This window comes from Cebus imitator, unplaced genomic scaffold (genome assembly GCF_001604975.1).
Source record: "Cebus imitator isolate Cc_AM_T3 unplaced genomic scaffold, Cebus_imitator-1.0 Scaffold668, whole genome shotgun sequence".
Classification (NCBI taxonomy): domain Eukaryota; kingdom Metazoa; phylum Chordata; class Mammalia; order Primates; family Cebidae; genus Cebus; species Cebus imitator.
The window spans coordinates 465,827-478,645 of NW_016107983.1; the positions used below are offsets into that span (position 1 = coordinate 465,827).

The 12,819-nt window shown below is 53.4% G+C and overlaps 1 protein-coding gene across 5 annotated transcripts in view; it reads left to right on the plus strand.

Annotated features, from left to right (window-relative positions):
• COL23A1 (collagen type XXIII alpha 1 chain) overlaps nt 1–12,819 on the plus strand; it is a 356,236-nt gene that overhangs the window by 275,467 nt on the left and 67,950 nt on the right. For all 5 annotated transcript variants that reach the window (XM_017518269.2, XM_017518273.2, XM_037734819.1 and 2 more), the window contains exon 3: nt 7,416–7,460. In XM_017518269.2, the coding sequence (XP_017373758.1) occupies nt 7,416–7,460 (45 nt within the window). The remainder of the gene's footprint in view (nt 1–7,415; nt 7,461–12,819) is intronic.

A 12,819-nucleotide genomic window follows, 5' to 3' on the forward strand; every position in this document is an offset into this window, starting at 1 on the left:
CTGGTCACTGGGTTGGTCGGAGTCTGTCACCAGTCTGGACAATAGCCTTTGCCCCAAACAAACCTGACGAAGACGACGGCGATGCCTTAAAACACCGGCAGCTTGTGGTGTTGGCTTTCCAGACTGCTGTAGGACCTTCCAACCAGCAGCAGGACCCAGCGCCGTTCGGATCCCGGTTCAGCATGATGGATGGTGGAAGATGACTCTGTGGGGACATAAGCAGCTTCGGAATGAACTGTGTTTGTTTCGCAAGAGGCCATGATTTTAATTCCTGGAGGACCACAGTGCCTTGCAGCAAGCTGGCCAGCCTCTCCAAGTCTCAGTGTCCCCCCAGGAGCACTAGGGTCCCCAGGCCCACCGGGGGAGAGAGACACCCACTGGGACACACCTACTCCTTCACTCCTCCAAGGGGCAGAGGGCTTTGTGAGGCCAAGCTGGAAATGTGCAGGGAGAACACTCCCTTGTCCGAGCAGTTTTCAGCTCTGAGGTTGGTCTGAGACTTGCAAAACAAACGAAATCATCTGAGGTGATGTTTTAATGATCTGGTCTTGGAAGCTCGTATCCAGGGACCTTGCCTGCCTTCTGTACTCCAGGTGCACCCTTGATGGCCCTGGAGCCCTGGCAGCCTCAGAGAGCTCCAGACTGAAGTTCTGAGGGGATTCAGGCCATCTCACCCCCCTCCCTCCCAAAGTTCTGGGAAGAGGGTCATATAAAGGGGCTTTCAGTGGTGTTGAGAAGGACCAGGTCTGAAGGGACACCGGGCACATGAGGGGATGAGAAGAACTTGGCCTTGGTCACAGTGGAAAATACACAGAGATATTCAGGGGACAGACCCCGAAGTTACACAGACCAGGGTTCCAATCCGAGTTCTGCCATTTCCTCACTGTGTGACCTTGGGGGATGCCACCCTTTGTGGCTCCACATTGCCAGGCTCCTCACATGGGCACTCTGCTGAGGCCGTCTGCATGGCTGCCAGCAGCATCCCCACAATCTGCATCAGGCCCATCGGGCTCACAGCCTCGAGCAGGAGTAGCTGAGACCCCTGAGGTTTTGTTTTCTTTAATTGTGATAAAATACACATACCATAAAATCCCCCATCCTAACCATTCTTCAGTGCACAGTTGAGCAGCATTCAGTGCGTTCATATTGTCATGCAACCATCGCCACCACCATCCCTCTCCAGAACTCTTTCACGTTGCAGAACAGGGACTCTCGGCCCCCTAAACACTGACTTCCCAGTCTCGCCTCCCCTAGCCCAGCCCACCAATGGCGTCCACCATTCCACTTCCTGCCTCTATCAACCTGACGACGACAGCAGGAGCCTCCAGAAGTGGAAGATAAAGATAAACCGTATTTATCTTTCTGTGTCTGACTTACTGCACGCTGCGTTAACGTCCTCCAGATCCGCGTGTGCTGCAGCCTGCACCAGGAGCACCTTCCTCCCTCGAGCTGACTCGCATCCCGCTGCATCAGTGCACGTTTTGTTTGCTCATTCTTCTGTCCATGGATGCCTGAGTTGCTTCCAGCTTTTGGCTATTGCACCTAGTAGTAATTCTTGATTTCTCTGAGCCTCAGTTCCCCTGATCTATGGGAAGAAAAGAGTAGAGAGTAATGAAAGCACTTTATAGACTGTTGCATGTATTCAATTAGAGAAACTGCATGAACTCCCTGTCCTCAGGGGCTGGCAGAAGGGAGGACTGGGGTTGGGGCTGAGGGCAGAGCGACCATTCAGGAGCCCATAGGAAGCAGCTAGGCCAGTAGAGTGAGAGGGAGAGGCCAGGGCAGGCTGTCCCCGTGTGGCTGAGGTGGGGTGGCTGCGGGCTGGTGAAGGGACTGAGGTAAGACAGGCGTTGCTAGAAGGGACATCCTCCCAGAGTGGGTGCCTGGAGGGCTGGGCCGGGGGAACCACTTAGCCAAATCCTTGCTGCTCAGGCCTCAGAGGAAGCCTGTTGGGGGCTTCCAGGCCCCCCTTTGGAGCCCATCAATGGCATGAGTTCTCCACCCCAACCAGAAATGAGATTTTTTATGAGTTAGAAATGGTTCCATTTTGTCTGGCCTTGAGCAGTGCTGAGAAAGCTGTGGGCCCCCCTGGAGTTATTTACTATGCTGCTGCTGCTCTCAGATGTCTAGAGTCATTTGGCAACAAGCTGGAGCCTCGCTGACCCATGCTAGGCCTGGCACCCTGAAATTTCATTGAGACCCTCATTCCCAGATTGCTCAGCCTCTGCATTCACATCCCCAGATTCATGGACAGGCAGTGACTATGGACACGAAAGAGCTTCCGGCTTTCCATGGGGCTGCCCTTGCACTTGGCTCAAGGTGCAGTCAAGGGCTCTGTCGGCCTCTGGACCTCGAACCTGCCTGCAGCATTGCTGAGGTGGAGTCACTGTGTCTCCAGCTTCATCCACCTGGGGACTCATAAGAACCAGTTATGCAGTGGCTCAGGCCTGTAATCCCAACACTTTGGGAGGCCAAGGTGGGATGATTGCTTGAGCCCAGAAGTTTGAAGCTGTAGTGAGCTGTGATCATGCCACTCTACAGCCTGGGCGACAGAGTGAGCCTCTAACACACACACAAAAAGAAAAGAACTCACTCATATTAAAGCCCCACATTATAATGGCCCAGAGGGCCCTGCATCCAGTTACATCTTGGGTTCCCAAATAAGCACCCCTTTTGTACCCCAGGCTGGTGTGTCTGCTGCCAGCTCATCTGGTTAATGATTCTGCAAGGCAGGTCTAGTTGCCACCACCCCCAAACCTCTATCCCCCCGGGTTGGAAACCCTAAGGTTCAATGAGGTTGAGTAAGTTGCTCAGAAGACACAGCTTCCCCACCAGCCAGGTGCTTCCCTCCTGCTCTTGCACACCCCACACCCCTCACCACAACCTCTGAAAGGAAGTATTGCAGATGCCACTATGGTGGCACCCACTGTAACATACCATCGCTCCCCAGCAGCCAGCCCCTCGCTCAGAGCTATGTGGGTCCTGTGCAAACTGGGGGACAATGGCCTTCTTCCAGCCCAAGGTGGTCCTCAGCACTAGACCCTCCAGCTGGGACAGTTTTTCCAGAAGCATCCTTGGGCAAGACCTGCCCTATCCCTTGCAGCCTCAGTTTCCCCTCTTCATAAGAGCAGATCCATCAGGAGAGACTCTCGGTGCCTTCCTGAGTGTCTGAGTCTCAGGCAGCAGCAGGAGAGGTTCTTCTACTTGTAGAAAGGAAGAAAAAAAAAAGAAATGAGAGAAAACTCTGGGGCCAACCGCCTGGCCAGAGGCCTGCTTTTGCTTGTGGGAGCCAGGTCTTAGCTGCAACCAAGCTGGCTCTACTCTCCCAGGGGCTGGGGCAATCTGCTCCACGCCAGGCCCAGATACCCTGGGGCACAGCCAGCCCCAGCAAAGGGGCCACAAGCCCAGGGAGCAGCCTCCCTGGTCTCCAAGGCCACCTGCCCTGTGGCCAGCATGCAGGGCACAACTGTCCTTACACTTAGGAGCCACAGACTATGAAGGGCTCCAGGAGGCTCTGGTAACACAGCCTTAGCAGGTCCCTTCACCTGGCTTAGCCCCAGAGTTCTCCTCCGTAGAGGGAGCACTAGCACCTTCTTCAGAGGACTGGGAGGCAGAAGGTGAGCCTGCTGGGTGGGCACGGGGAGACCTGGAGGAAAAGGTCCCGAGTTCGTGCTTGCTGGGTGAGTAGCCGGCCTGGCATCCAGTAGATGCTGAACGCAGGTGGCTGCCCATGGCAGGCTCTCAGCACCTGAGGGTTGTTGAGACTCAGGAAGGGCCATCTGTCCCACCTCCCCTCCCTGTGGCTCCCACAATCCAGTCCCCAAGCGCAACTGGCCTCCCTGTTGGTGAAAGCAGCAAAATAGGAGCCCACGTTTAGAGTGGAGCCCAGCTCCGGCACGCTCGCCCTCTTTCAGGGCCTCACCACCTGTCTTCTCGCCTTCCAGGAGGAAGGGTGGAAGGCACTCCCTGTCTCATTGGCCTCTGATCATCACACCATGTGGCCCTCTGTCTCTCCTAAGCTCTGGGGCTTGCTGGGCTTGCAGTCTTTTCAGGAGAATGCCAGGAGCAGTGAGGAGACCTGAGGCCTCCCTGCCTGTCTGCTCCCTCCCTCCCTCCTCCATCCCCTGAACACAGTCACTTGGTCCTGTCCTGCAGTGGGGGTTGGGGACACAGAGCTGCCTGAGACGCAGAGTGCATACTGCGGGAGGCAGAATCGAGCACGGCAAAAAGGGCGAGTGGCAGCGCAGGGAACTGGGTACGGGGGCAGCGTTTGCCTGATGCCGGAAAGGAAGGGGTCCAGGCGGGGGGCTGGGGCAGGGTGATGCCCAGCGGTCTCTGGCCTGGCTGCTTGGGTGCTACTGGGACCTGCAGGTAGGTAGCAAGGGAGACAGGGGATGCGGAGGAAGCTGGGAGGCGAGTTTGAGTTTGGAAGCGGTGCCTCCCCATGGAGTTGGACATTTAGATACAGAGCTCAGAATAAAGGGTAGGCCAGGTGTCCATCTGCACCCTGTGCCTGGTTAGGATCAGCCCTAAGAAGTGCGCATAAGCAGCTTCATTCTCTCCCTCCACGTGGGCCCTTTCAGTTGGGGCCACATCCAGCCTGCCCTGCCTGCAGCTCACAGGCCCTGCATGCTCAGCAACATCCCAGTCCTGCCCCAGCAGCTGCCCACCCTGCTGGCATCCCTCCCCGTTGGCCTCTGCCTAACCATGCCACCCAGGAGAGCCACCAGACAAATCCATTAGTTCAGCTGCCCCAACGCAGGCAAATGTCCTCATCTGGCTTCAGTTACCCAGGCAGAGAACTTCCTAGTCGTACCCAGCAATGCCCATCAGGAAAGCACAGTGCTGCATTTGCTTCAGGTCTAGCAGAGCCTGGCTTCTTTCCCCACTCACGGCCCCTTTCCTGCCGTGCCGCACACTCTGCCCGGGGTCTGGGGCCAGCGGCTTCACTGAGCTGAGCACGACCTGAGGCCTGGCAGGAGTCCCGAAGCTTTGTGGGTGGCCCCTGGGCCTTCCTCCTATTCCTCCTACAGCCAGAGGAGAGGAACGCAGTGCCGAGTGTCGGGAGGTTCCCATTCCCATACTTCGCTCTTATTGAAAACAGGCTCAAAGAGAAGGAAAGGCGACCGGAGTGCTGACCTGCCCCCCCAGACCTGGGTCTTAGTTAATAACCAGGGCTGGATCATCTCGTGTGACTGGCTCCAGAGGTTCCCAGCACCGCCAGCCCCATGCAGGGCACTAGGGGGAGATCAAGGCAGTTGTTTGGGCCACAACGGGTCTGAGATGGTGGGACAAGCGCGTGGAGATAGGAAGGTGATCGGCTGTGCAGTGTGCGTGTCGCAGGCCTCGGCAGAAAGCGTGGTCCTGGAGGTGGCTCTTAAGCTGTAACCCATGCAGTCTGAGGAACTCTTCTGTTCTGGGGGGTCCCAGAATCCTGGCCTCGCCAAGTCAACACAGCCCCTGGCAACTCCAGCACAAACCCCAACTCAAGGTCTGTGTCCACCATGGGAGAAAACCAAGGCCTACATCACTGGCATGGGTTTTTGCCCTTACAACTCAGGAGAGCAAGAAGTAACACGTTTTTCATTTTTAAATTTTGTCTAACCATCCTGACTTCAAGTCCCCAGTCCATGAGGCTGGCAAGAAATTCATTCTCGCATCACCCCTGGGCCTGCAAAGCTTTAGGCGTCTAGGGTAGCACTGAGGGGCCCTCTCCACCAGAAGGGATCTCACCGCTCTCGCTGTTCTCAGAGGCTGGCCCTTCCTCCTCGCCTTCCCTTAACAAAAGCCGGGAAGCACCCCCGATCCTGCACTGCTTCTGCTTTTCTGCACCGTTTCAATTCCTGGGCAGGGGGGTACAAATGGGCATGACCACCTGACAAAAATTGGGGAGTAGGAAAAGAGACACATGTACACACACACACGCACACACGACACAGACACACAAACACACACAGACACACAGAGACACACAAACACAGAGACACACACGCACACACAAGACATGCAGACACACACAGAAACACATGCACACATGACACACAGACGCACACAGACAGACACACAGAAACCCAGAGACATACACACACACGCACACACAAGACATACAGATACACACAAACACACACACAGAAACAGAGACACACACATGCACACACAAGACACACAGACACACACAAACACACAGAAACAGAGACACACAAGACACACAGACAAACACAGAAACACAGAGACACACACACACACATGCACACACAAGACACACAGACACACAGAGAGACATACACAGAGACACTGACATGCATACATAGAGACACACACAGACACACTCACACAGTTACACATGGACACCCACACTCATTTTTCCATGAACTGTCCAGCACAGATGTGATTGGGGCCATCCTCCTGCATCTCCTTCATGGTTGTTCTGAGAACTCTTGAGGGGGTTTGAGGTTGGCTTTTGCAGGAAAGGGCAGCACCTTATCTTAGGGTCACAACCTGTCCCACTGTCACCTCCAGGTCCAGCCCAGAGCCTGGCGTGCAGTGGTTGAGCAAGATGTATCGGATGCCATTTACAGATTGCAATCTTGTACCTGTACCCAACTTCACTGAAATGGGGCGAGAAGGGGTTCCAGGAAGGATTGCAGTGAATGCCAGAGGTGAGGGGAGGGAGAGGGAGGCCTCAGACCTCTGCTCCCACGGCCAGAGCCAAGGCGTCTCCTTCAGCATTGAGGTCACTCTGGTCTCAGGGTCTGACTTGGGCGGAGGGCTAGAGGCAGAGGTGGGGGGTCTGCACGGTAAATTCAGAAGGGCTTACAGTGCACAGATGGAGGACAGATTGGAAAGGAAGCCCAGCGGGCGGCTGAACAGCTCCTGGCTCTGGGGAAGGAGGAGCTGGAGGCCCCTGGGAGTGGCGGAGGACTGCAGCCGGATAGCGTGGTGCCTGTCATGACCAAATTTCAGCACTGCGCAGCTGGAACGGCCTCTTTGTTGTGCTGGCTTTGTTGTTTTACTTGAGTGAATATTAAGAATCATTTGTCAGGGCCTTCCTAAGATAACTCCACCCTTACTTTCCTCCTAAGTCTGAAGTTTCTCAGCGGCAAATCTCTGTGATTGCAGGAGGGCTTAGGAATAGCTAAGTGGACTGATGACTGAATAACAGAATGAGTGTGTGGGACACGAGGGATGCGGTCACCTGGGGAAGGGGGTTGGCAGAACGGGCGAGGTAGTGGCAGAAGGAGGGGGTTTCTCCCCACGCATCTCCCCTCCACTGCTGCAGACCCCCTCGGGCAGGACACTCCCAGAAAGCTGTTGCAGGCAGACGTGTGGGTGGGCTGGGTGGGCTGGGCATGCCCCATGCAGCCAAGCCCACTGGCTTCCCTTCTCACTGAATGCGTCCTTGTTTTCCCACCTAGGGCCCCCTGGACGGCGCGGCAAGCCTGGGAGAAGAGGCGACCCTGGTGAGTCCCAGGTTTTCTCAGCTCCTGAGCCGAGGTTCTGGCTGCAGGGCCTGACCACCTGCTCCCCACCCTGAGTGAGGCCTCGGCCCGGGGCAGGTGCTCCTCCCCTTTCCAAGTTCAGCTGCTGTTTCCGGACGTCACAGCACCCAGGACTGCCTTTCCCTGGCTTGTTGGCATTCAGAGTTCCAGGACTGTCCCCTCTGCCCCCAGCCATCCCCCGAATCTCATTGTTGGCCTTGAACACTTCGGCCACTAGTCTCCCACTCCAAAGCAGCCCCCCTCTCTGAGGCAGAAGGTGATGACTCTGCCAGCCATGGCTTCCCCCATGGGTCCTTCGACACAACACGATTCCCCTGTGGGTTTCGTCCCTCCCAAGATGTGGCCTGTCCTTCCTTAGCAGAGCCACCAGGAAGAGACTCCTCCACCTCTCTTCCCTGCAGCCCTCAGAGGCACCTGTACTCACTGCCCTTCCTTCCTGCTGTCTGTGTTTCACCCGGAACTCCCCCTGCCCAGCCCCCAGCAGTTTGCCCCCTTTGTCCAGGGACTCTTCCCTAAGCCTCTCTGACGTCATCTTGACTAGTCACGCTGACCTCTGATGGCCACACTGGACGCTTTGCTGTCTTTCTCTTTCTTGACCCCCACCGTTGGCCACTCCCCCGCACCTGTGAATGAATCTCCCTTGGCCCCCTTCCCTTCCCTCCCTCCTCTCCCCTTCCCTCCTCTCCTCCCTTCTCCTGTCCCCCCACAGTCTCCCATGCCTGTGACACTGACCAGGTCCTCTCCCTGCCTCCAGCTACATTCTCTCCTCTGGGTCCCCGAGGTTGGACATTGCCCTGCTGAAGCCAGCATCTTCCCTAGCCTTCTTCCCTGGGCTTCCGCATTGTAGGGAGGAGGCATCTAGCCACCTGCTTCCCTGTGTAGACACCTGGCTGCATCCTCCATCCCTCCCCTTGCCCACGCCAAGTCCCCTTGAGCTTCCTCCTCCGTACATCTCGGACCCGGGTCCTCTTCTCTGTTCTCACCACCACAGCCTCCTGTAGCTCTCACCACCCCCCACGCCATGCCCCCACCCCCAGCCTCACCATGGATGTCCAGGGCCGTCCAGCTTCTGAGCCATTACTCATCCTCCCGCACCCAGAAGGGTTCTTTTACCTGGACTCACCCAAGATTATTACCCTTTGTCCTTCAAGCCTCGCTCAATCATCTTCTCCAAAAAGCCTCTAACTGTTTTGGCTGAGAGGTATCACCCCACACTCAGCACAAGCAGTCCCCAGGCCTGTAAATGCAGGGGATAGCGAAAGAATGAGTGCCCAGCCCCTAAGCAACTTCACAAGGTGGCCATGGTGACGAAGCTGGGCCAGCCCACCACCAAGAGGACCCCAGGCCAACTGGGCCCAAGGGGAGGCAGGGGCAGGTTTGCTCCAGGCCTCAGACTCTTGTCCCTGGAGCTGGGCACAGGCTTTCTGCCTCCTTTCTCTGCTGGGTTTGCAGTGTCGAGCTCCTTAGGCAGAGGCCCTGCAGATAAACTCCTTAGCGCTCACCGACAGGAAGCACCCTTCATGTCTCTTTTTGCCTTGACTTCTGGAAGCTGAAGCCTGTTTGAGTTCAACGGGTTGAGCTTCCTTTAGCCTGGCTTCTGTGTGTAATCACCCCATACCCTGCCAAATACACGCTTCATTACTCAGTTCTTATTTTCTACCCTCGTAAAAGGTTTTATTGCCTTTTATTGTAAGTCCCTGACATGCTTTTTGGAAGGAACTGTATCCTCGATCCCTCCCCTGCTCACGCCAAGTCCCGCCCCTGCCCACACCAAATGAATACAGAGTCACCTTTTTAGGACAAAGTATAATATTATTCAGCTTACTCCGAAATCCATTTAAAACATGACTCAAGTTTACAACAACCTCAAAGTCAAGGAAACACAGACTCACTGGGCCCCTGACCATTTGCTGGGTGCTTTCAAGTCCTTTATCTCATGCGATCCTCAGAGCGCTGCAGGATAAGAAGACGTTAGTATACCTACTTGCTGATGAAGAAACTGAGGTTCCAAGGGGCGCAGCACCTTGCTTGAGGCAGCTGCTCAGCAAGGAGTGGGTAGGATCTCTCCCCCTCATTGTTTTTCCAGTGTGGCGTCCCTATTCTCTGCCTGTCCAAAAACAGAGTGAGCTACACAGAGCAGATGTGCCTCCCTGATTGGCCTTGGCTGTGACTGGTATTTGTTTCTAGATAGTTACACACATATGCACATCCTGGATTTCCTGCCTTCCCCGGTGTAAAGCGGTCTTGTCCCCGGGAGAAAGGCTTTTTTTTTTTTTTTTTTTTTTTGAGACAGAGTTGCTCTGTCACTCAGGCTGGAGTGCAGTGGCGCAATCTCAGCTCACAGCAGCCTCTGCACCCCAGATTCAAGCAATTCACTTGCCTCAGCCACTTGAGTAGCTAGATTACGGCATGCATCACCACGCTCAGCTAATTTTTGTATTTTTAGTAGAGACAGGATTTCACCATGTTGACCAGGCTGGTCTCGAACTCCTGGCCTCTCGATCTACCTGCCTTGGCCTCCCAAAGTGCTGGGATTGTAGGCGTGAGCCACCGTACCTGCCAGAGAAAGGCTCTTTTTGCCAAGTGGGGCAGTACCTGGCTGGGGTGCCTTCCTGAGGCGCTGCAGGGTGATCCTGCCTGCCTCAGGGCAGGAGCCTCCCTAGCTCCCAGTAGGAGTTCCACAGTCCTGCAGTGTTTCTCTGTCTCTATTCAAAATGGAATGGATTTCTCACCTTCCCCTGGCTGGTTTCTTACCTGGAGAATCTCAGAACTGTGCCTGTGCTCTAGGATCCTCTTTCTTTCTAAGGGCTTTGGGCAGGATCCTCTCTCCTCCCAGACTCTCCTTTCCCCAAGAGTGTCCATCACCCTCCCCTGCTCTGGTAGCCCTAGATAACTCCCTCCCTCTCAGCGCTTCCCACACTGGGGTGTTGGCCTGGTCTTCAGACTTGTCCTGCTTCTCCACCAAAGCATGGGCTCCTCAGGACAGGGGTTGGGTTGGGCCGCAACTCAGGAGATAGTCCATAAATGCTTACTGATGGGAAGGAGGAGAGGAAGGCGAAAGAAAGAGGTCCTTGCAGACAAATGAAGAACACAGAAGACTGCTTGGCCAATGCCTACACAAACCTACAGAGACAAATGGAAGCACTCACCAGATCTCCACAGCTGCTAGCCTTGGATCAGCAGTTTCAGTGCTAGAGTCCTTTATCTGCCCTGACCCCAAGAAATTTTTTCTAAAAATCCAGTGGATGAAGCACTTCTGGAATGGTGGGGCGAGGACCTCTGAAGATCTCCATAAAGGAGCAAAAACAATGGGGAAGACTGACCTTTTCAGAAGTCTGGAAACGAACAAAAGTTTTGCAACAACCCAAGAAATGTTTATTCAGAAAATAGCTGAATCTTGCTGTTGATAAGAACTGTAAGATTTGTAGCATTTTAATTTTCTCCTCTCTCAGGCTCCATGGTGGCCTTAAAAACCAGCCTTAAAAACCAAGCACGGTGCATACCTATAATCCCAGCACTTTGGGAGGCCGAGGCGGGTGGATTGTTTGAGGCCAGGAGTTTGAGACCAGCCTAGCCAACATGGTGAAACCCCATCTCTACTGAAAATACAAAAATTAGCCAGGTGAGGTGGTGCACACCTGTAGTCCCAGCTACTCAAAGGTTAAGGCACATGAATCGCTTGAACACAGGAGGCAGAGGTTGCAGTGAAGCTGAGATCATGCCACTGCACTTCAGCCTGGGCAAAAGAACTAGACTGTCTGAAAAACAAACAAAACAACAACAACAAAAAAAACCCCAGCAATGTCACAACCGCAGTACTTGTTTGTGAAAACGAGAAGCCACTGGAGGAAGCATAACAGAATGAAGCTTGCAAATGCTCATCCCCAGAGAATTGTCACTATTTGAACTTGTCTGGCAGCTCCATGGAAAAGCACCATACCCAAGGCTTGTCTTTCGGTGACCTGATGCACAGCTTGCTCAGAAGGAAGAGGCCTATCCCCAGGGTGCTTAACAAAAATAATCAGCAGCAATTGTTCACATTGAAGCTGCTTGAGGTGATGACACCAGTGGATGACTGGAAAACTTACAATAAAAATATAGGGAATGAGATGCTCAAAGGAGCTTTGAAAAACTCCAGCTTATTCTTCGGTATCTAGAAGGCATATGCATGTGCAGGGCTGTATATATGTCCAGGAAGAACCTCTCTAAGAGCCTCAGTCTCTCACCTCTGGCTGACCTTGAGATTGTTCAAACAGGAAATGAAGTCAGAGGCAGAGCTATAGCCTGGTAGAACGCTGAAGGTGTGTTGCAGCACACACAAAGAGCCCACCAGCACAGAGTGGGAGACATTGGATCAAGACATCAAAGGAAATCTCTGTCTAAACTGACCACTAAGCTAAGCAAGCAGAGAATTCAGTAGCTGCAAATGACAAAAAATAAACACTTTGAAGAGTCCAGGAAAGGCCCTCAACAGAGAGCAACAACACTAAACAGCAACAACAGCAAATCCTGGAAAGGAGAAGAGAGGTCTGATTTCCAGAGTAGCCACGTTAGATTAGTTTAAATGTCCAACTTTTAACAAAAAATTAAACGACAGGAAATTATGGCAATAAAAAAGGAACCAGTGCAATCAATAGAAACTGTCCCTGAGGAATCCCAGATGTAATATTGGTTATTATAAATATGTTAAAAAAAACTAAAGGAAACCATGTTTGAAGAAATAAAGGAAAGCATAAGAATCATGTCCTTGGAGATTATCAGTGAACTGATAAAAAGTATTTTTTAAAGAACCAAATAAAAATTCTGGAGATGCAAAGTACCATAACTGAAATGAAATGTCAGTAGAGGGCTTCGACAGTAGATGTGGGCTGACAGAAGAAAGAATCAGCAAACTTGCAAATAGGTCAATTGATACCATCCAGCCTAAGAAACAGAAGGAAATAAAGAATGAAGGAAATTGAACAGGGCCTCAAAGACACTATCCAGTGTCCCAACATACACATAATGGTGGTCCCAGAAGGAGAGAAGAGTGAGAAAGAAACAAAGGAATATTTGAAAATATTTGAAAAAAAAAATGATCAGGCTGGGTGCAGTGGCTCATGCCTATAATCCCAGCACTTTGGGAGGATGAGGTGGGCAGATCACCTGAGGTTGAGAGTTTGAGACCAGCCTGACCAACATAGAGAAACCCTGTCCCTACTAAAAATGCAAAATTAGCTGGGTGTGGTGGTGCATGCCTGTAATCCCAGCTACTCAGGAGGCTGAGGCAGGAGAAATGCTTGAACCCAGGAGGAGGAGCCTGCAGTGAGCCAAGATCGTG